This window comes from Theobroma cacao, chromosome 9, assembly GCF_053813885.1.
Source record: "Theobroma cacao isolate CCN51 chromosome 9, ASM5381388v1, whole genome shotgun sequence".
NCBI lineage: Eukaryota > Viridiplantae > Streptophyta > Magnoliopsida > Malvales > Malvaceae > Theobroma > Theobroma cacao.
In genome coordinates this window covers 41,390,381-41,415,872 of record NC_142647.1, presented here as the reverse complement: position 1 = coordinate 41,415,872, position 25,492 = coordinate 41,390,381, and the positions used below count along the sequence as shown (strand labels likewise).

The following is a 25,492-nucleotide window of genomic DNA, read 5'->3' as shown; positions in this document are numbered from 1 at the left end:
CTTTAAATAATGTTATGTTGATAGAGAGAGGCCAGGGGGTAGGTAACCCTTCACTTTCTTGATTTATTTGTTTATGGATATTAAAAGAATGGTGTGGAATTGCCAAGGTGTAGGTGATAGGAAATGTGTTAGTTTGATCAAGGATTTTATGATCTAGTACAGGTTTTCTATTTTAATCTTAGTTAAACCCTGAATAAGTGGTTTGGATGCAAATAGGACGATTGATGCATTAAGTTTTGATTAGTCTCACATAGTTGAAGCACTAAGGTTTTTTAGAGGAATATAAGTGTTATGGCGGGATAGTATCCAACGTTTCATGATTAGAAGTCATTCCTAGTGCGTGCATATGGTGTACGAAGATCCCACAAGTTCCAATTGGATATTAGTTGCTGTTTACGGCCATCCTACCTCATATGGTAAACAAGCATTGTGGGAAGAATTATCAGATTTTGTTCAATAGGTGGACAGGTCATGGATGTTAACTAGAGATTATAATGCTTTTTGTACTCTCATGAAAAAAATAAGTGGATCATTGAGAGGTAGTCAGCCCTATACCAAGTTCCTGAATTTTATTAATATATTTGAGTTGATAGATATGAGTATAAGGGTCTTAATTTTACATGGCAGTGGGGTTAGTTTGAAAGAGACTAAACAAAGCCTTGTGTAATTCCAATTAGCGTCTTTTTTTTCAAGAGGTAGTTCTCCTTCTTTGCCCTATGTAAAATTTTGATCACAAGCCTATTTTTACCTCATTATCTAAAAATAGATGGATTCAAAGGCAACCCAACTTTCATTTTCAAGCAGCATGGGTGACACACAAGGATTTCAGAAATTTTATGCATCAAGAGTGGTTTCATTCAAGGGATTTTAAAGAAGATATGAGTAATTTTTTTATAAAAGTTGATGTTGGAATAGAGAGATAGTCAGTTATATTTTTCAGAAAAAGAAACAACTATTAACTAGATTAGGTGGGGTGGAAAAAACTTTAAAATCTAACCCTTTTCAACGATTTAGAGAGATTGACCACAATTTAAGGGTTGAGTATGAAAATGTGTTGAGTCAAGAAGAAATCTTCTAGATGCAAAAGGCCAAGGCTGAATGAATAAAATTTGGTGATGTTAATACTAGATACTTCCACATTCATGTAGCTCGACGTAAGAACAAATAAAAAATCTTATGCCTTCATGACTCAAGTGGGGATTGGTGTAATGATCCAAGTTTGCTTAAGGCGCTTGCAATGGATTTCTTTAAGCAGTTGCATACCAAGGAATTGGATTTGGTGCCTTGTTATCCCATTAAAGACCAATTTCCAATAACACCGGAGGCTGAAGCTAATAAGTTGATCAGACCCATTGAGGACAAGGAAGTCAAAAACGCTTTGTTTGAGATGAAGCCACTCAAAGCCCTTGGTGTTAATGGCTATCATGCATTATTATTTAAATCATAATGGCTTGTGATTAAACCAAGCGTGATTTCCTATATTACCAAGATTTTTGAAAGAGATTAGATTAGTGATGACATGTGTAGGTCTCTACTTATGTTGATCTCGAAGATGAATTTGCTTGAATTCATTTCCTAATTTCGTCCAATAAGCTTGCTCTCAATTATTTTAAATTATTGATGAAAGAATTAACTAACATATTAAAGCCTTTCATGAGTACTTTAGTTGCAAGTACTCAATCAAGCTTCATCTTGGGGAAGTAAATAATTGATAATGTGATATTGGCACAGGAAGTGGCCTATTCTTTTAGGCATAGGCAAAGTAAGAAAGGATGGATGATGTTGAAAATAGAGTTAAAAAAAGCATATGACAGGTTATGTTAGGAGTTCATATATGACACCATGTTAGATGCTAACATTATTGGGAAGATAATTGATGTCCTAGTTAGAAGTTGGAGAAGCTACAAAACTTTTTTGGAATGGTGAGCAATCTGATGCATCCATCCTATCTATAGGTGTAAGGTAAGGAAATTTGATGTCTCTTTACGTTTTTGTGCTTTGCATGGAGAGGCTTTTACACGGAATTAATAAAGCAGTTTCCCAAAGATTATGGAAACCAGTTAAATTGAGTCTTAAATGCCTTCCATTGTCACACTTATTTTTTATAAATGAACTCATTCTTTTTGCAGAAACTTTGACCTCGCAAATGGAATTATTAAAGGAGTATTAAATGATTTTGTGTCTGCTTAGGTGAGAAGGTAAGTGTGGAAAAATCTATTTTCTATTGTTTTAAGAATATTGACATAAACTATATTAATGAGTTGAAAACGTGTATGAGTTTTGTTTTACCAAGGATGTGGGGAAATATCTTAGAGTTTCATTGATTAATGGTAAGAAAGGTTTGAATGATTTTAACTATTTGATTGATAAAGTGAGAAGTCGATTGAGTAGTTGGACAACAATATCTTTATCTTTTGTTAGGAAGCTTACGTTGGTGAAGTTTGTCTTGATGACGATACCATTCTATGTTATGCAAATGGTCTCTATTCCAGTAGGAATTTGTAAGAAGATTGAGGCATTGTATAGAAAATTTATTTGTGGGGGAAATTTTAGTAATAAAAAAAGTTTATTTGATTATATGGTTGTATTTATATAGACTAAAACAAAAAGAAGGTATAGGGATTCGACATCTTCATATGAATGATGCCATTCTCTTGAAATTAGTCTGGCAACTTTTTACAAGACCTGATGCATTATGGGTGCAAGTCATGAAAGGTGAGTATGGGTTTGATGTAGATCGACGTCTTGGGAGCATTCATCGTAATGGTGCATTAGCATTATGGTCATCATTAAGCCTTTTATGGCCAATTTTTATAGCCAACCTTAGATGGGCTTTAGGTGATAGGATGAATGTTAGATTCTGGAAGAATCTTTCGTTTGGTGAGGAGTCATTGGTTGTCCATGGTATTAATTTGGATGAGTATGCCTTTGAACATGTCCTAGTCTGTGATTTTTTAACAGAAGATGGGGCGTCGAACAACAATGAGTTGTTGCATTGTTTGCTTGAAGAAATTGCTCTAAAGGTAACAAACTTAATTTCCCTTTTTTTACAGTTTAGAGTGGATGAGCATTATTTGGCTATTACTTTTTTTGTTATATTCTTTGCATCTTCTGCATATGAATACTTGAGGGAAGAATCGGACAATGGTGCTGTGTTGCCAAGTGAGTTTTGGAACGTTGCATGGAAATGACATGGCCTATTTCTTATCAAGATGTTTTTATTGCATTATTTGCATGGTCAGATACTAACCAATAAAGAAAGAAAATGTGGGCATATAGTGGACAAGGATCTCTATACACAGTGTGGTATGGATACCGAAACTATTATCCACTTATTGAGAGTGTAATGTGGAGAATGCTGTGTAGTTGAAATTGGTTTCGTAATCTAAATAGACCCAGTTCTTCAATCTTCCTTTCGAAGAATGGTTATTATGGGACTTGAGCAACCAAAAGCTTACGGTGTATGAAGCCTCATGGTCTAACGTCTTTAGAACCACATGTTGGTACATGTGGAAGTGGTGAAATAGTTTTATTTTTGAGGAAAAGTTTGTGCCCATTGAAGGTAAGCTAAACATAGTACATAGCATGGTAACAGCCATTGCTTCTATTATTGCTTTATCAGATATGGTCTATGATACAACTAGAAGGAAAGAAAAAGTGTTGATTGGGTGGAACCCCCTCCACGAGATTGGTATGTGCTTAATTTGGATGGTGTTTTTAGACGTTCCATTAGGATAGCAATTGTAAAGTGGTGTGATTAGATCTACAAATGGGACATGGTTGAAAGGATATATGGTAAAGCTAGGTCCATGCTCTATTTACCGAGTAGAACTTTAGAGGGTTTTTTATGGGTTATCAATTGCATGGGATATGGGAATAAAGAAGTTTTGGCTTTAAGTGGATAACAAATTAGTTGTACAAGCCATCACAGCAAATACAACTAACCCATGTGCACATTTAAATGTTATCCAGGCCATTCGAGACTTTTTGCAAAGGCCATGGGAGGTGTTGATTATGCATATATACAGGAAAAGGAACATTGTGGCGGACCATATGGAAAATAGAGGCTTTACAATGGCAAAAGACTTTATTGTTTTTAATAATCCTATAGTTGACGTTAGGAGATTACTGATGTATGATATGTTAGGGGTTTGCTTCCCTATATTAATTCAAGTTTAATGAAATAAAATCCCACTTTTATTAAAAGAAAATACATTGATCATATTTTAAAATTTTATAAGTAAATTTAAATACATATATATATATATTATGTGTCTACATGATTAGAAATATAGCCAACTTAATCATTTTTATATATAGAAGTGACATGCAATTAAGCTCAATTGTAGCCATTATCAATGAATAAAACAATAATTTTTAAAGATAAATAAAACATACATGTGGAAATAGAACTATTAAATTTTTAAGATAAATATCCAACCTAAAATTTATTGCCAATATGTAAATATGTCATTGTTCTATTTATATGTTCAACATACTCCTTATCTAATAAATGTGGAATCTCTTTTATCATTACTTCACGGATCACTCTCACGTGTAGAGATCATAGACCAATCACATAGCATGAATCAACAGAAAAGAAGTCTACAAAGGGACCAACAAATGAAGGTAGCACTTGCTCTGATACCATGTTGAAGTTTTAAAACGAATATCCAATCCAAGACAAAATGGCAATAGGTTGAGATACAATTTTCATATTTATATGCTCAAGATATTCTTAATTTAATAAATGAAAGACTTTATTTATCACCATTCCAATACTTCCCTCATTTGTATGGATTATAGGCCTATCATGTAGTATGAATTAAAGTAAAGTTGTTTGATATCATCCTTTTGTTGATTCATATCACGTGATAAATCAATGATCTCTACACGTGAAGGGAAATATTAAAGTTAATGAAAGAAATTTCACATCTGTTAAATTATAGGTATCATAGACATATAAGTATAACAAGGGTCTCTCCACCAATTTTCAATTAATTTTAGATTGGATATTCGTTTTAAAAATTCTACGAAAAAAAGTTAAAAGTTAAAAACTAACAAGTCAAATTCTTGAGGGATATTTAATCTCCATATTTGTCTTAAACTAAACATTTAAACTAATACAATTCTTTCAAACTCATATATATATATAAGAGGGTGGAGTGTCATTTGCTTATGGTAAAAAATTTTAAAAACTTTTCATAATTATATATATATTTTTAGTGACCATATCCAAAATTTTTAAAATTATATATTTATTATATATATTTTAATACTCCTCAAAATAATTTTTTTATTTGATAATTAATATAAATAAAAATAATAAAATGACCCTACAAACCCTAATCAATTTTATTCTAATTCTTAAATTTATTCACATCTCTTTCTCTTTCTCTCTCTTTCTTTTTCTCTTTTCTTCTTTTATATTTACTTACTTTCTCTTATGTAACTCACTACTGGAACACACTTCATTTTTTAAAAGAAATTTCTTAACTTGTGAGCCTAGATAAGGACCATTCACCACTATTGTATAAAATTAAAAGGAGGTAAAGTTTTATTTTATCTTTTTTTATTTATATTATTTAACTATTTATATATTTAACCATTGTGTGAAATCATGTATATCGTATTAACTATTTATATTTTATGCATTATATTTTATGAATTTAGGAAATATCATCGAGCACAACTTTTTTCTGAATCTTTCTTTTCTTATTTCTTTTGGTTTATATTTTATATAAAATTATTGTCTATTATGAATCTTTTAATTGTTCTTTAAAAGCAATGTCTTAGTTTTAAAAAATTTTAGCTTTCATTCCTCTTCATTTTTAGCCCCCAACAAACACTTCAATTCCCTAGTATAAAGTTTGTTCTCCTGTTTTTCAAATCCAAAAGTAATTAGTATGTTGCTTAAGATTATTTAATCTCCTAGAGTCATGGACTTAGGTCTAGTGGCTTATGTTCCTCCCTTTTTTTTTTTTTTTTGAAAAGTTGGAATTCATTCATCAAAAGGGAAAATAAACATTAGAACAACAGGTCGACAACACTCCCTCCACCAAAAACAAAAATCTATAGACAAACAAAAATCACTTTACAAAAAAAGATCACCCCTGATCACTCAAAACACCTAACATTCACAATCTCCAATGTAAACACAAAGGTTAACGGAACCTCAAACAATAGCCAAAGATAATCACAACAACAGAAATCAAAACAGCCCCTTGTACAAACCCAAAAGACATTCACAACAATCAACAAGGAATAGATAAAGGGAAAAAGAGAAACACCCCTGTACACAAAGGAAACCTTTAAGAAATTTGTAGGGAAAGGAAAAAGAACCCTAGCATAATAAATTTTCCAATTGAGTTGTGGAACCAACACCCCTGTCATAAGCAATTCGTAAGAATTTATCCACATGCTGAACACTAGCTTAGCAACCCATAAGAATTCAACTTTGAGTGCCATAACACTAGTACTAGGTCATTGGATGAGTTGAGACATGAGAGCATCAATAGCCTTGAACACATAATTAGGAACAATAACACAACAATGCAATTATAAAGCATCAACTTGAGCTTTGCTCAAAACCTTTTCCATATAAAAAAAGCCATAAAAGAACTTCAGGCAAAGATTCTCTGTCAAGCTTTACAACTGGTAGTAATTTTTTATATTCAGGAATGGACAAACCCCTAAGGTGAATTCACTCATATAGATCAAGAAAAGAGGTTTCTTAAAGCAACCTTGACATTCTTCTCATTCCACCAAGAACTCAATCATTCTCACGTGAAGGGTGGCTATCAAAAATCTAAAGAAGGCCATCAGTTCATCCCACACCAGACTTTGCAAGATGGTTTGTCAATTTGTTACCAGCATGCGGGACATGTAGTTAAGAGGATTATCTTGCCCTGTGATGATTCAATCATACAATTGTCCTGCAATGTGATGATTGAATAATAGGCTCTTGCATGTTTTCAACTTAGTGATTTATCCCCTTACCAAGAAATTTTTTTTTAAAGTATATAATAAAGAATTTAACTTGAAAGACATTGATCTATAAATTTTCTTTTTGGGAAAGTGTTGAATATATATGAATGATATAGCCAGCTGAGGAAAGATTAAATTCAATAAAGAGTGTTGAATATATTAAAAGGGTTTATAATCCATTTTTTTCACATTTACAGAATCACTTTCAATTAATAAACTACTATAAAATTAACTTGAACTACGGTTAAATTAAAGATTTTTGAAACCTTCTCTTGAGCATAGTACTCTAATTAATTATGGTTTGGTATTAACATTTCTATCATTAACTTTTATATGTAGTTAAATTTTAATCAATTAATAATCAATTAAGACTAGCTAGAAAAACAAATCTAAGTAAAGTAGTTCACACCCAAAAATTTTTGAAACTTCCATTTAGAATAAAAGAAAAAAAAAAATCCCCATTCCCTTTCCAAAAACATGGGTCAAAAGCAATAATGAGTTGATATTGTTTGTTCTGAAAAGCCAAACATCAAAATAAAGTTATCAAATTAGAGCCCATCATTTTTAATCTCATAAATTTCCTTTGCAAACTTTTATAACAAGATAAAAAGTAAAACTGCATCATTCTAACTTGTGAGAGTTGAAAATATCAAATCTTACTTTCTGCAACAAGATTTTTCTAGGTTAAATTATGTAATTAGTCTCTATACTTTATCAAAATGGTAGATTTAGTCCTTATACAATAATTTATAAACATTATGTGCTTGTACTTTTTAAAATTAAAAATGTTAGTCCAATGCGTTAAAAATTCTTTGTTATCTAATAGTGTTTGGTTGTGTTGATGTGACATTTTTTTGTTGATGTGGCATTGAATCTAACGACACGGTAATGATGATGTGACATTTCATGAATGATGTAATAGTAGTGTCGACATGATGTGACCAAGCACTGACATAGATTTATAAGTGCTAGTGTAGAATTTTCAAATGTGAGGTAAAGGTTTAAAAAGGATTGGAAAAGAAATAAATAAAAAATACAAATAAGTTTCCAGGAGTTAAGGAAAGAGTGTTGTGAGATAAGGAAGAATTGAATTTATGTACTCCATAATTTAAAGTAATGAAAAAAGTGTTGTGAAATAGATAAAAAAAATGCCACATTATATTAATAGATTATCATATTCAATGCCATATTAGCAAGAAAATGTCATGCCTGCATGAAAATAGAAAAAATTAATTACTGTTAGTAATTGGACTGACATTATCAATTTTAAAAAGTATAAGGACTTAATTTTTACAAATTATTAAATTTATAAGGACTAATTGTATAATTTAACAATCTTTCTGTGAAAACGAAGGCCCTTTTCATCAAAGAAAACCTGACAAATTTTGTAACAAATTTTATATCTAGAAAGGACTACAATACTATGGTGAACCTTGCTACTGCTTTAAAGAAAAATAGAATTAATGTCTTTCATTTTGATTTTGCTGAAAGTGGTGGCAATGAAGGTTCACTTCAACACGATAACTATTCCTAAGAAGTTAATGATTTACATGTTGTAATTCAACATTTTTCTGGGGAAAATCGAGTGGTAAATGTAATTAGGCATAGCTAATGAGGTAATGTGGTGCTTCTTTATGCTTCTAAGTATCGAGATATATATCCATATAGTTGTCAATGTTTCTAGCTATTATGATTTGACGAGAGGCATTGTTGAATGCTTGGGAAAGGACTTTATGCAAATAATTAAGAAGGCTTGATATATGGATGTTAAGAATATATAAGATAGGGGGTGTTACACTTATAACAAAGGTGCTGACTAACTTGCTCATCTTTTATATGTCCCTATTTAAGATGCCAATGGGTGTGAAAAAAGAATTGGATAAAATTTAGAGAAGATTTTTGTGTAGTGAAACATTTACGGACCAAAAGATTCATTATGTTGATTAGGGGTGTATTTGCAAGTATAAATATTATGGCGGACTTGGGTTGATTGATTTACATGTTAAAAAAATTGCTTTGTTGAATAAGTGGACTTGGAAATATGGCAATGGCCAATGAAACTGAAAGTTTATGAAAGAAGGTAATTGTGGAGAAACAGGGTGATGATGGTAGAGCTATGATTCTTAGAATGGAGAGAAATAGAAAATAATCAATGATTTGAAGGAACATTGTTAAACACTTGAATTAAGAGGAAAGGTGAAACGATGTTATCATAGAAAAGATAGGGTTATTTTAGGAAATGATAAGAGGTTTTCTTATTGGGAGGATGAATGGATCAAAGGGTGAGACTGAAAGAAAGTTTTCCTTAGAATTTATTCCTTACCTGTTAATAAACTGGGTATGGTTAAAGAGTTTGGGAAAGTGAAGGAACAAAAATGGCAATGGGAAATAAATTTGAAGAGGGAGCTTTTTGGGTGAAAGAGAGAGTAGTGGGAACAATTGCTACAAGTTATTTAAGATAGTCTAGTAGCTAATAATTTGGAGGATAGGATGATAAGGAGATGGACCTTGGGAGGTGAATATTTGGTTGTCTTTTTATAAAATGGTGGCAAGCTAGAATAACAATGTCCAAGAAGTGTAGAAAAGAGTGTGGACTGGGTTGGCACCTTTGAAGGTTGAAGTTTTTTGATGGAGAGTCATTATAAGGAGAATGGTAATGAAAGCAGAGTTGGTTAAAAGGGGACTGATGAGAGTCGACTCAGCTTTGTGTCTTTTATATAAAGGAAAAATTGAAACTGTCGATCGTTTGTTCTTCGAGTGTTTTGAAACTTGAAGGGTTTGGGTAAGATAGGGTGAACAATGGGGTGTGCAATGGGTGGCCCACGAAAAAGCAATGCCATTTTTTTTAGTAGAATGACATGGTCCAAAATAGAAATAGAATTATAGAGGTTGGCTTTTTTCGCGATAAGGTGGACCATTTGGTTAATGAGAAATGAAATGGTCTTTAAGGTATAGTGTGGTATGGAAACCCCTGTCTTGATTAGGCTGAAACAAGGCTTGCATGGTGGCAAAGGCAAAGTGGCCAGATGTTGGGGATGATAAAAAACCCAAGTGTGATTCATATCAGGCAGAGGGAGACGAGATTGAGAGTCACTACCAGTTGGAGAAACCCCTTAAGTGGAACCTTTAAATTTAATATGGATTGGGTAGTTTGTGGATCTCCAACGCCAGCAGGGATAAGGGATTTTTAGAGGTGAAGATGGAACAGTGAAAGTCATGTTATCTAAGGTGGTTGGGGTTATGGATGTGAATACAATAGAAGAAATGGCAATTAAAGAGGCTCTTAAGATTTTTATAATGTCTAAATGGAAGGATAGAGTGAGGCTTGTAGTTGAAAGCAATTCATCAAAAAATGTTCACTGGGTTGTTAATCCGGACAAAGCTTCATGGAGAATGAAAAGGCTAATTTTGGCATTAAAAGCCTTAGAAGTCAAGTTGGGCAGTGGGAAGGTCTCAAGGTAAATAGTTTTGCATATAATTTGGTGGATGAGCTTGCAAAGGAAAGAGTGGAGAGAAGAGTTGACTTATTGTAGATGGTTGAGTAGGTTAAGTTTTAAGGTGGTGCATGTAGAAGTTTTTTGTGCCGTGTGATGATATTTTCTCTTACTTAAAGGATTTAACCTGTTTACTTGTTGTTGTAATTTTTTTTTTTTTGTTGATGTACAAGGTTTTTAAGATCCACAAATGGAGGACAAGCTTGTGGGTGAGTTGAAGCCAATAGTAAGTAAGGATCTCGATAAGAAAATGAAAACAAAAAAGGAAAAAAGAGGCAAGGAAAAAAAAAATTGAGTGTGAATTCTCAAAAAAGAAACCAAAAACAAAAAAACAAAACAAAAATCAAGCAATTGAATTTTGTGGTTCAAGTGCATTTTGTTGAGATCAAATGATCGTTTTTGATGTTGACTTCCTGTTTAAGTGTCCTTTTGTTGTTTTTTTCTCAGGAGGTTTGTGTCACGACTCGGTACTCCCTTCGAGCTCGTGACATCCGCCGCGATGTCTTGATAGACATTTATTATCCGAAATATTGACCGAAACCTCATAAGGTTCTCGCATCTATTTTACATCTTTTCTATGAGCAATAGTTATTAAATATAATGTTTTAAGGGAATATAAACTATTTTTAAATCAAAACAAACAAAAAAATAATTTCTACCACACAGGGGTATTTTGATCATTTTTACACAAAAATTTTGAAACTTGGTAAAAATACAGCATACAATTGAAAAGTATACATTTCTTATCTAAAAATAATTTTAGTAATCTAAATCATCCATTAAGAATGAAATTATGACTAATCAAACTAAATAAAAATATTGAATAAAATATTTCATTTTCTTATAAAACAATATTTATAGAATCCTGCATGAATAATTTTTGTAGCGTAAAAGTAAAATAAATTCATACATACAGTGGCACACGCAACCAAGTATACAAAATATTCTACAATGACATGTGGGCCCCCAAAATAAACAAATATGTACAAAAGGGTAAAGCTTCGATTTCTAAGGATGTAAATCCTAAAGTAGATCCTCGACGAAATCAGCTATCTACAGACTATCCTGAGCTTGAAATGGGTGAGAAAAAGGGTGAGTTTTTATAAACCCAGTGAGTAAGCAAAATTCATCTATAACATCTAAAGTCGAGGAAATGGAGACAGTTAAATCATCCAATCATAATATAATTCATAACATTCCAAAACTCATTTCAATTCATATAAAACAATTACATTTCATCAAAATAATCAACAAGGCTTATGATTCTTTTAAAAACTTGGCTTGTGCCAAAACTCATACTTGGGGACACCTCGGCCCAAGCATCCAACCGAGTCCGTTAAGAATGTTAAAACGACATATACCCATAAACATGTTTTTACTTTTAAAATATAACCATTCCTTGGTGTTGGTTGCGTTTCATCCTCATGTGGTAGTTCGGCGTGAAGTGAACTCTAAACTTACCTTAGGAGATACCCTCCGCGCCTCTCATACTAAGGTAAAATATAACGGGGTTTACCGTACCCCTCTAATAGGTTGGTCCACGGAAACCCGCCCACTACAGTAAGCTAAATACATAACCCACCAAATTAATAAAATTTTGGCAGCATAAAATGGCTAATATAGTACTGTCCAACTTGTCAATGTATGACAAAATAATTTATATAATTCACAAAACTACAATTTCAGCCATTCATGCTACCACAATTTCATAAGCCATCAATTCAAATCATGTATATATATATATATATATATATATAATACGAATATATAGCCTCCACTTACTCTATTTCGAAAATCAACATTTAGTTTCAGAATAATTTATAAATCTCATTCATTTAACCAACATTTAAAATGTAAAACATAATAATTTACAAATTAAGTGCCTTATTCTTTAAAATCTTAAAACAAGTATAAACCACTTTAGATAATTAAGATGAACATCTTATTACTCACAGTAACGGGAGTTTGGAGTGGTAGGAGTACTCATATTCTCGATCTTCAGACACAACATCTTTACCCTTATCAGAGGGCTCACCACTTATACATAATACACGACACGTAATTCAATATATTTGTGCCAAACTGTTATAAAACTATTTCAGGCTCTATATGAATGCATGACATTGAATGAGAATTGTCCAAATAATCACTTAAAGACGGTATTCTACGTGGGTTCAATTATGATCGGACTGAATTTGCATTCGACCTAATTCGAACTATACACCATTGATTTAACCAAAACATCTGATTCAACTCCAGATATATTCATTACACTCCCAATAATCTAATACACCAAAGCATTACAATGAACTTGATTTTTGACTAACTTCACCATTTTCTGAAATTCATTCCGATTCTGAAGTAACATACTAATCAATGTCTACACAGTCTTTTAAATCCATATATATATCATTAGGAATCAAATCCAAGTCCATTTACTATGATTTTCTCATTTTCCACCAAGCCATTTCTAAAGGAACTATACTTTTCAATAACCGGTTTCGATATCCAATACCATAATTCATCAATTCCTAGCTAAATAACATGAAATATAACCAAATCCATCATCAACATGCCATATAGAAAATTCGGCCAAATGAGGGTGGCTGAAGAACATGTGATTTTCTTGCTTATTTTTCCTTCCAAAGATCACAAAATGACTAAAAACACTAGGATATTATGAAATCCAGCAAAATTCATCACCAAAACCTCTCTCTCTAGGTTTGGCCAGCAAAGGTTCCCTCTTGAAAACTTGAATTTCGGCCATGGAGAATGAAAAAGAATGCATGGGAAAGGTAGATTACAAGCTAAAATTAAAAAATCTTACCTTTACTTGCTTGATTCCTTGAAATCTAACAATTTCTCTTGAATTTTCCTTCCTAGGGTTTGTTCTTCTCTTTTTCTCTTTGTTCCCTTACTTGGCCGACCATAAGAGTGATTTTGGAGGAGTGTGTGCTATTTTTTTAAAGGGAATTATAAAATGATTAAAATTTACCACGTGTCACCATGTAATTGGTCTATGCTTAAAACTTAATAATTAATTATTTCAGTCTCATCACATATAATCTCTCACTTTAAAAAAATAATGAGTGAAATTCAGGGGTTTGACAAGTGTCATGGTGGTGTTAAATTTCAAAAATTCCAATTACGTCCCCGTGGACATCTAAAATGACCGTTTTGCCCCTATGTTTGGAAAAATGTCGAAATTAAAATTTTTCAGTTCTCAAATTCAAATAATGCTCTAATTAATCAAATTTAGTCAAATATCATCCAACATTTCCATTTTGCCCTTGGGTGGCAAAATAACCATTTTGCCTCTACGTTATGAAAATTTTCGAATTAACTCCAAATCAATCCTCAAATTTTGAATCATCATATTAAAACATTCTAAGGTTCAATAACTCTTAAATGCATCTTAAAATCTCTATTTGAACCAATTCAAGGCTTTAATCAACTTAATTGTACCATTAGGTATAATATCGACTTTTAACGATTTTTCGATACATTCACTTATGCAAACATTCTATCAAGCACATGAATGACATGACAAGTATATAATAGAGTAGGGCTTGACAGTTTGTGCTGTCTTTGAAGTGTAATATTGGGAAGAGGTGTGTGAGTGGAGATATTTCTGGTTTTAGGGGATGGGTATGTCGGGTTGAATTTTTTTCAAGACTTTTTTTGTTTTATTTGGGATAGGTGGGGAGTGAGGTTGTTTTGACAAGATTTTCTTGGGAGTCGTGTTCTTTTTGTTTTATCTATTGGATGGGATTACAAGGGCTGTTTCTAGAAAATGAAGGGAATAGGGGCTCAATACTATGTGCAAGCATAAGGTTTATTCTCTGTAAAGAGGTGTGACTGTTTATGCATTGATGTGCTTGTTTTGTTGGCATGTTTATATGTTTTGTGCCATTTCTGTTTTAAATAGGTTAAAAAAAGGAAAAGAAAAAAAAAGAAAAAAAAGAAAAAAGAAAAAAGGAGAACAAAGATGAAAAATTGATAAGATAATAAGAATAAAAGTGAAAGGAAAAAAAGAGTAAGAGAGAAAAAAAGGGGGGAAGGTGGAAAAGAAAAGAAAAGAGGCAATGGGGTATTCAATAAAAGATCCTAAGTCTATGATACTGTGTACGATTTGAAATGATGGGTTGGTTAAGGTTGCTAGTGGAGTCATAATGGTTGAAGGGGCATAGGAAGGTTGATTTTATTTGTTCTCAAGGTGAGAAAGGGAAGGGTTACAGAGTGGGGGCTTGTTTGGCGAAATGTTGATAAGAGTTACTGGACCTTCTTTGCTTTCAATTTGACTTACTAGGCTCTCTTTGCTTTTTGTGTTGCTTGTGGAGTCTTTCTTGGATTGGGGAGTTGTAATGTTGCAGAGAAAAAAAAGGTAGGATGACTGTGGAGTTGGGTAAAGATTTTGCTTTGCTTGCTAGGTTTTGTTCAAGCTGGTCAAATGTGATTTGTTGTATGTGATTTGTTTCCTTCCTGATGATTGGTTTATTTGTGAATTGGATGTGGTGGTTTGGATGGATTTTTGAATGTGTGGTGCTCCTGGGATTGAGTGCAGGGTGCTATTAAAATGCCCTAGTTTTTAATGCTTGTGTGGGATGGCGTGTGGAGTTGTGTTAGGATTTTGCTTTGCTTGCTAGTTTCTATACAAGCTGGTTTGATTTGCTTTGTTGTTTGCTATCAGTTTCTTTTCTGATGATTAGTTTGGTTGTGAACTAGATGTTGTGGTTTCGATAGATGTTTTAAATGCGTGGTGCTAAGGGGATTAAGAATAGGGTGCTTGTCAAAATGCCCTTTGATTACATGTTTGGTTGTTGTGGTTAGTCCTTATAAGGGTGGCATTTCCTGTTACTCTATGGGATGAGGAGCATTTCATTCTCCAAATCCCGATGCCTCTCTGTTGTGTTTGGGTTATCCTTCTAGCTTGCTATTGCGTATTGGTTTGTGAACTTGCTGCACCTAGATATCTTGTTTTCTTTGTCTTGAAGACTCTTTGTATGAGATAAGTTGCTGTCTCTTTTTTGTTTTGAATAGCCACATTTATCTTGGATTTTTGGGTTAGGGGAGTTGTAGTTGTTCTGTTGGATGGTACTTTGAGTCCATGTCACTTTTTGTATAACACTTAAATGAAAGGTTGAAAGCTACTTGACTTCTTTGTAGGTCACAATAGGAAAGGTGTCACGACCTAACTTGGGGGTTCGTGATTAGCGCGAGCTTAGCAGGCAAGCCTACTACACATGAGCTAGCCATAGAATCCAAAATCATGCAACACAAGTGCCAAGGGATTTAATAAGCAAATAGTCATAATAAAATTAAGATATATTACATTATCCCTGGCTCACAATCCATACAAATATTCAAAGGCCATACATTGGCCATCAAATCGAATTCACACATAACAACCATTATACAATTCAAACGGCACATCATGTCTAACATATTTTACAAACTAACCAACTTGGAAGGTGGAAGGCCCATACAAACTCTGCGGAGTGACACAATGGGAAGGAAACCTACCAAATGCCAATTATGTGTCCGTCCAATCGATGACACTTGCCACACAACCCCATAGCTTATCTTGTCTGCACATGGTACAACAAAGAGGTGAGTCATCTAATACTCAATGAGGGGATATTGTAATAACATAATGTTTCATATATAAATTATATATTTAGGCCTTTCTAGCCATACTATATTCATTTTCAAACATCTCCAATTCAAAATGTGCAAGGATCATCTTAATATCCTACATGCACAACTTATCATATTAATCCTTGCCAGATTACATCTCAACGGCGTATCGTATCCATAATTTACAAGTTCTGTATCCTCACATCAAATCATATCAATTCAAGGCTTACCCTTAAAGCCATTACCATCAAACTAGGCTTCATAGGCACACCTTAGTTGTCAAGCCCAACCTCAAATTTCATTTACATATAAATTGCTTATCTCAAGCTTTTCAACAAATATCATTCACAGTCAGTCACATAATTTCATATTCAAATCAAGTCATGCCATACTTGATGCATATCGTCATAGTCAAATGAAATCAAATGAGTGGTCCTACCCTGGTCATCGTCAAATCACACACGGTGGCCAACCAGTGGAGAACAAATCACGCTTAAGGCAAAGTCACTAGTAGAAAATCAAATCAAGCACAGTGCCAAAGTAACTAGCGAAGAACAAATCACACACGTGCCAAAGCAATTGGTGGAGAATCAAAATCATCGATCGAAGTAATCTCCTGACGATCGGCATCACCAAAAGTATTCTCAAATGAGCGGGATCAAAACACTGTAGGCAAGAATCACATGTGGGACTAATATCATCGTCCCTACTTACCACCATCCATGCAAGCACACATATAGTCACAGGGCGTGGGGCTCCACTCAACCTCAAATCAAATAAACATCCGAAATTCATCTTTCGGACAGAACACATATCCACAAATCAAGCCATCAAGTTTCTAACATTCCATATTTCCATTTCAAATCATATTTCAAATTCAATGAGCTTCAATTATCTCTAAGCTTGGTACAATTCTAAGTGCCTTCAAATTTCTAATGCATTATCAAACGAAACATAATAAGGCCATAGGACCTCATGCCTTTAACCCCACATGAGTATTCATCATATTCAATCCAATCAATCGTGGCTTAACAACCTTATGCATATCCCCAAATCAACCACGAATATGTGGGCATTTATGCCTATATCATGTCCATAAGTAATCATGGCCCTTCGGCCTCACATATTTAATATCACTCAATCGTTGTACCATTAACCTAAACACATATCAGGCCATATACCTACTTGGCAGCCCATTCATCATAATTTTGGCACAGTCCTTAATCCATATTTCATATCACACCTTGTGTAGGCCTCTCGCTCTAGGTCCTACAAATCATGGGTTCTAACACAATGCCACGTTGTGGTTCACCACAAATCACATAAACACAAATTTCTTATCTCTGATAACTAATTAGCGTAGGCATCCTTATCTAGGCACACAATCATATTTGTTCTCTAGCTTAGGCATGCAACTCTAGGCAAACATACACACACACACACACACACACACACACACACACACACACACACACATATCATACATATCAATTCTTTAACCTAGGCATTCTCCTCTAGGCATACACATAACATTTAAGTACCATGGCAGCACATACATTATGTGAGATGCATCACATGCATTTAATTAAATCCAACTCACCTTGACAATCGGAAGCACACCAAAATCAAACTCAACTTTTAGCCTTCAGCCATCCTCTAGCTCACAAACACATTAATAGCCTCCATTCTCCCCTTGAACAAATCAAAACATCATAAAAATAATTGTTTCCTAACTGTTGAAAATATCCCAACTTTTCAAAAATACCAAAATTTCATATACATGCTCATTCTTTCAACAAATGAGCTAAAACCTTACCTTAGAAGCTAGGTTGTCCAAATCTAGGCTTCAAATCTCCAATAAACTCAAGGGGAGAAATTTTGACCAAATCTGAAAATATTTAAATCCAAGGTTATTAACCAATTAAATCGAAAATGAATCGGTAAAAACATGTAATCTTACCTCTGGATTGATTTTCTGAGCTTAGATCTAGCTTAAATAGGCTCCAAATGCCATTTGGGGGCTTAAGGTTTCCATTGGGATAGAGAAAGAAAAAGAAAAAATGGGTTTTCTCTTAAAATAGACCGAATGCCCCGAAACCTTTTTTTATTTTACCTTCATACAGGGATGTATCTATACATTTGGAAATGTATCGATACATTCTTAACGAATCCCCTCTATACATTTGAAAATGTATCGATATATTCTTAACGAATCCCCCCTTAAATGCATCGATACATGAGAACATGTATCGATACATGTTATTTAGATTATTCTCGGCTTTAAATTTATCGATACATTGGTCAATGTATCAATAGATGTTCACCATATCAAGAATGTATCAATACATTTGCTAATGTATTGATACATCTTGCCCAAATTACACTTCTTCTATACTTCAACTTCTAAAAATCTGAACTTCAACACCTCAAAAATCATTTCTTATTTAAGTCATACTTCAAAATGACTATCTTAACTCATAATCCTCATTCATATACTCAAGCACACAATCAAATCTCAATGCAAATTTCAAATTTCAAGATTTATCACCCATTCCTCAAAATTTAGCTAAGCCTTAAGGTTTTGTGTTCTAAGTATCACAATTATCATTTTCACCTCAATTCATCAAGAATGCTCAACATCAAAGCATAAACTCATCACACAGTTTCAAATCTTCATTATGCACTATGTCACATAGTATATAAATCAAAACTTAGCATAGTTTTGCTTAAGTATAATATTCATCTAAGTGCCAAACAATGCACTATACCATTCATGTGCCAAACATATGCACAACATTATTTTGGGCCTTCACATGCTCATATATCATATTTATTGTTCTATGGACATAGGCATACCCTTAAACTCTTAAACAGATACATAAAAAATTCAATTTAGCTTGCCAATTAGCTAAACTATTTTATCATATTATTAGAATCCTCAATGCACATTGAAATTCAAAGTCTTTTTCTATAGACCACATGCTTTCTTTACAAGCATATACATCAAATTTTCAAGTTTACTCATCAAATCACTTGGCCAACATCACATTTAGGCTATATCAAAAAATAAGGGGTGTTACAAAAGGAAATTGTAAAGGAACTGCTCATGCAGTCTCTGGTTGTAAGTGTATATATCTTTGTCGCACAAACCAAATGTATTATGCTAAGGAGAGTCTTTAGCAAACAGTTAAAGACTCCCAATGGCACGGTGGCTTAGTGTTAATAAATAACTTTTCCAAAAAAAAAAAAGATAGGAGATGCTGAATATCGTCTGACTAAGGAAAGTTTGATGGAATGTTTAAGAACAGATATGCATGAAGCTTGCCTTAAGATTGACAAAGAATGTCAGATCTTGACAGTCCATGGATCTACTAATGAGATAATTCCCATTGAAGATGTATTGGAAATTGCCAAGATTAAACTTAATCACAAGTTACACATCATGGAAGGAGCCAATCAGGGATACACCTCACATCAAACTAAGTTGGCATCGATTGTTATGAACTTTATAAAGACGGTCTTAGAGCAAGACAAAGTTGCCTTAAAGTAGGTAGTTTTATGTGATTAATGGATAAGCTTTTCATTTTTTAAAAAAAAAATGAGCGAATTTTTTTAACTCTCACAGATAAGGTATTTTCTAAAATAATTCTCTTCTTAATTTTTATTGGTTTTAGCCAAGAAAAAAATTTTAAAACAAAATTAACTTTAATGAAACCTGTGTGTTGGAAAAAAATGTTGTTTTTTTAGAAAGACAAAATCAACACCACCACTACTCAGGAATAATGATATAGACGTGCAAAAGTTAACAACAACAAATTTAAATTATAAAAGAAATGATGAAAAAGGGAAAAAAGGGTCATCATCATAATCATCCTCTGACACATACAAACGAACAAATGGAGAAAAAGAAAAAGAAAAGTGGAGATAAAGCTATTTTAGTTTTCTACAAGCCTTTTGTTTTTTTGTCTGTAGTTGGTGGGGTTGTTGCGGAAGGATTCCAAAGCCTTGATAGCAGCATTACTAAAGATGTACTGGTGGTATGCAACACGCCATATTTAAGGCGTTTAACTCCAAAAGTTTATGTCTTAGTAAAAAACAAAAATAGAGACCAAGTTACACGCCATGATAAAAAAAAAAGTTGTTATAAGCCATGTTGAAAAAAGAAATTATTACACGTCATGTTTAAGGTGTTTAACTTCAACAGTTTATATCCTAGTGAAATACAAAGATAGAAACCAAGTTACACATCATGTTGAAAAAAAATTGTTACACACCATGTTAAAAAAAATGTTAGTGCACTCCGTATTTAAGGTGTTTAACTCCAAGAGTTTATGTCCTAGTGAAATACAAAAATAGAAATCAAGTTACATATCATATTTAAACCATGTCATATTCAATAGATTTGTTACAGGCCAAATGCATTAGAATTGTTACATGCAGGCATGATATGTAACAACTTTAGGCAATGTTCTAATTTACAAATTTTACTTATATAACTTTAACCCATCTATTTTGAGATTTGTGAATGTAAATCAATAAACCCAAGAACAAATATTGATGTCATTTTTGCTCTTCGATTTGTAAATTGATGACGATATGACGAGAAATAGACAGAGAAAGATGACGATGGTGGTAAAATTAGATAGAGCTAGATGGTGGGAGAGAGAAATTTGGAGCACAGTAGACAGATGTGGTGGAGAGAAATTGATAAATTTAGAAAAGCTAGATGGCTTAGAGAGAGAAATCTAGAGCACAACAAATGGATGCCGGAGAGAGAAATTAGTAGGAAAAATTGTGATAAATGGTTTAATTTATCTAAAATGGTTTTAAGGACATTTTTGTCAAATCATGACAAAATTGAGTAAAAACAATTAACTTTATATTATGGGCTATTTTTGAAATGACTTTATGAAGTTGACCATTTTTCACAATTTCCTCAAAAAGAAAAACTTTTGTAACATTCTTCTATGGATTTTTCCCCTTTTTAGTTGCAATAACAAGAAAGCAAGTATTCTTGTTTTGTTAAAGAGCTTGGTTGATTTAGTAAGTTTGTACATCTCTACAGCATAAATAGTTTGTGATCTTCGGACTCCAGTTTTAGCATAGGGTCATTATAATTTTAACGTTGACTGGGTGTACAATACTTAAATAAAGCCACTTAAATTTAGTTCACAACATTCCTTATTAAAAATGAAAAAATAAAAATTAAATTTTGTTATAAATAATATTTTTACATATTTATTAGAATTTAATTTCTATTCAATTATTTTTAATGAAGAAATCACTAATTTGATTAAAGACCTAGGATGACCTGCCGGCCGGGTATGTTGGATATTTCGTTAAAAGAAGCAAAAAAGCATTCTTGTTTGTCGAAGAAAAACGTGAAGAAAGAGTGGGAAAACTGGCATGTGAATCATGTTGTTTGTTACCTCCTTTTAGATGCAAAAAGGCGTATATATCTGGAAGACTTTAATAGTGGAGATATCATCATTGCACTTCTTAATGTGTGGCATGCTGTTTATGAAAATAAAAGAAAGTGATGGGTGATCAACCATCAGGACCTGCGGAAAGTAAAGGTCTCTAGCGTGAGGTAATTGGGTGCCAATTTTAGTCATGGAATTGGATGTAAATATCATCATTTATTTATACAATTATGTATAAAAATATTATATCTGGAACATAGCACACAATAAATATAGGTTTTAAAATCATTCAAAATATTTTTATACATATTAATAATTAAAATTAATTGAATAATTTTTATCTTTCTTTACATTAATCATATTAATAATTTTTTAATCTATTCATTTTTTGTCAATTAAATTATTATTCAATTAGATTTCTATTTTTACTCTTCCCTTCTTTTTCTCTGTTTTCTTTTCTTTCGTTTTTTTTTTCCTACCCAAGGAAAGAGAAAAAAAAAAGTATCTTAGTCGTAAGTGTAGATGTTTAATTAGGGATAGGTACGGCAGCTGAATAATGTTCCTTTTTCAAGAGAAAAAAAAAAAGGGAACAAAATTTGAATTGTTCATAAAACAAATAAAGTACAAACTAGCTTTGGTGATATGTGAAGCAAATGAGACTGGCGGCAGCCAAACCTTTGGTGTTCATGTGTTTTTTCTTTTTGTCTCGAAGAAAAAATAATAAAAATCTAGCTCCGCTTCTACTATTTAAGCTAATTGGACGCCGGTATCTTGGGTTGGGTTGCCTTTATGATTCAAACAAGATAAACTCTTGTTGGCTTTGTGTTGGAAAACTTGGAAAGGTTTCAATTTTATTTTTCGTTAAGTACATTTAATGTTTAAATAATCTAAACTACAAAGAGGTCTGCAGATCTCTCCTGTGCTTTCATTGGAGAATTGTAGTAATCTAGTTTGAGTATTATACCTCAGTCAATAAGGACAGTGGTTGATGGGATTGCTACCTACTGCACTTTGAATATAGATGTGAGGATAAGGCTTTCAGTTTTCATATTTGGCTTTTATAGACTGAGGTAGAACAACAGACGATTAAGTTTGCACATTAACAGCCTCTAAAGAAAATAATCAATGGAGGTCCACATTTCTGTGTTATGTCTTATCATATCAAAGAAAATGGCGCAATGAGTAAGTGCAGATTTAAAATGTACAAATTATGGGGCACAAGAACAAAACCACAAAAGAAGAAAGAAAAAAAAGAATCTTCATAGTTGAGCATTGACATCAAACATCAGTGTCTAACTACTACGAAACATTATGCATCTTTCGATTGTGAAGAAGTCGAAGCAACCTTAAGGATTTTTTCAAGGTGGTGGGAGATATCATGTGGATGGGCCTCCACTCTGGGTCTCTCCGGCAAAACCCAACGGCCATCGCTATTCCTTACCATTCCTTTATTCTCGTCCTGCCGCCAATAGGGTGGCACCCCATAATCGCTCTTCAAGAAGTTGCTATCCTTGTTAACAAGGGCAATGTCCCTTTTATTAGCCAAGCAAAACCGTCGCCCTTTCCCATGGTAGCCGTCGAGCAAGTGTAAATGGGCCTCAAGATTGTGTGCACAAGCAAGGTCGTTGGTGGACTTGAGAAATGGGCTACAGGTGTGATCCAATGCCAATTCCACCCCGACATGTGCATAACTCCAAGGAAAAGATACAGCCTCTTCTAAATACTTTTGAAATTGAAGCTTCTCATTAGCAAAAATCCCTGGCACTGTTGGTACTTTATCATGCACATTTACAGCTCTAAGTACCTTAACTCCAAGCTCGTCACACCTTTCCTTAAACTTAAGATTGCCTACTCGAGGACCGGCAAAAGAGTAAACTGTAATTGGTACTTTATTGCTAAGCTCTCCTTCTTCAACAAGATTAAGCCCCAATTCCGCAATATCATAAGCTGTGATTAAAGCCAAAGCTGCCCCAAGGCTATGCCCTGTGATTGTAATACTAATTTCTTCTCCATCATAGTATTCAAGAAGCCTTTTAATCTCAGCCAACACTTGTTCACGAGCCGAAAATGAGCAATAGTTGCAAGCGTTTTCTTTCTTGGTGTACAAGTCATAAAACCCCAATTCCATTTTAATAGAAGGGTCCTTGGTGAAATTTGCTTGATGAAGAATATCTTTGAGATCATAAATCCATTCAAGGTATGTTACGGTACCTCTCCAAGAAATGACAATATCGCGCCTTCCTAGCCGTTTGATCTCATCTTCGTCAGTGCATACGGCTACGTACCCCATCCAGTTTGCATGGGTGCTCCATACACTGCTTAGATTAGATTTCTGGAAAAAGTTTGGGAGATTGATATTCGAGGTAGCATAGAGGTATCTACTGATTTGGTAGCCACGGTCTGCCATTCCAAGCTTTTCAAAGAAATGGGCTCCTTGGTATTTGCAGGAACCACAGTACTTGGAGTGAGGATCAAAGTCGAAAGAATCATAGCATGCTTGTGCAAATTCACCATAGCGGATGATTTCTCTGCGGAGATGAGGATTCATGGGGTCTAGTAGTCCATCCCAATCGTTGCAGCCCTGAATTTCCTTCCAGATTTGGCAAAGAGGCCTCTCGTCTTCTTCTAAAACTAAAGCTTCTTCTAGCTGTGGAGTTAAACTTGACAAGGATGTTGAACGTTTGATACATGTTGATGAACTTGGAAAACAGGGCTTGTATTGGAAGATAAAATTTTTGGTTTTTTTGTTCAATTTGCATTTTGGTAAGGCACCTTGAAAGGTAGGGTCGAGGGTGCACTTTGGATGGTTCTTTAGAGAGAAAAGCCGCGTAGCCATGAAAGTTTAGATTATATGAAGCGGAAGTTTGGGACCTTTGTGCTGGAATACTAAGGATGTGAAGCAGAAGTCTAGAATATATGAGAAAAGTTGTATGATGGTAATAAGTTGAAGACTCCGGTAAATTGGCTTTATGTCTGTGTATCTGTGCCTGTATGCATGGGTAGGGGGGCCCAGTAGGTCAGAGCAAAATGAGAAGAGGATGGGTTTGATGTGAAATTGAGGTACTATTCCACTAGAGAAGCATGCCACTAGCCACGATTGAATGGTGGATCATATGATACAGAAAGGAATGTAAGTGTTCGGACTTACATATGCCACTAGCCACGATTGAATGGGTGAAAAATACTCTAGACAAACTGAAATCAGTGTTTGGAGTGTATGGGCTTTATATATGCGAGGATGATCATTAATTTATGGTTGGTGAAAGCTGAGACGCAACTATAAAGGAGGTACAATAATGGAAATGACATGTCATTTTCACCTTCTTCACGCTGAAAATTTTGGCCTTCCAGTGGGTTCTTTCTGAAAGGGAGAGGAAATATTACAAATAAATAAAAGGAAGGGTGGAGCAATTTTAGTACCGTGTCTTGATAGGTGGAAGTGAATAAGTGAAGAATTAGTGAATAGAGGAGAATTAGAGAGAATTTAAAAAGAGAAGCTCTAGATAAAAATATATTGTAATAGTTTTAAAAAAGTTCTCTCTTTACAATGAATTGTGAAGATTTTATATATGGTGTTAAAAAAGATGTTTATTCAAAAGTAGGTTTTAATAGAATAATGAGTAACCGTTACTAAAATTTATTATATAAATATTAAAAGAGTAATTTTATTACATATAATGAATAACAATTAGAAACACATCATGTGACTATTAAAATAATGAGTTTCATAAATACTAATAATAAAAAAAGATTTATCCTTGAACAAAAGGAAAAGAGAAAAGGTATATGTAAAAAGTTCACAATAACAAATTAAAAGAAAAAGATGTACATGAAAAGATATAAGTAGACAAGGTAAGAGTGAGAGAGAGAAACACTTATACTTTAAAAAAAAATTAAAATGAAGGTTTTTTAATAAATAAGCCAACAAGTTAAACTCTTTAAATATTTTAA

The 25,492-nt window shown here is 33.4% G+C and overlaps 1 protein-coding gene and 1 pseudogene across 1 annotated transcript; one reads left to right on the top strand and one right to left on the bottom strand.

Moving 5' to 3' along the window:
- Nucleotides 1-2,636: 2,636 nt before the first annotated feature.
- LOC148760976 (uncharacterized) lies at nucleotides 2,637-19,668 on the top strand (annotated as a pseudogene).
- A 2,999-nt stretch (nucleotides 19,669-22,667) lies between these two features.
- Nucleotides 22,668-24,714, bottom strand: LOC18589868 (alpha/beta-Hydrolases superfamily protein). Its single transcript, XM_007015033.3, has one exon. It carries the CDS (start codon nucleotides 24,375-24,377, stop codon nucleotides 22,851-22,853), a length of 1,527 nt encoding a protein of 508 aa, XP_007015095.3. The 5' UTR covers nucleotides 24,378-24,714; the 3' UTR covers nucleotides 22,668-22,850.
- Nucleotides 24,715-25,492: the final 778 nt, after the last annotated feature.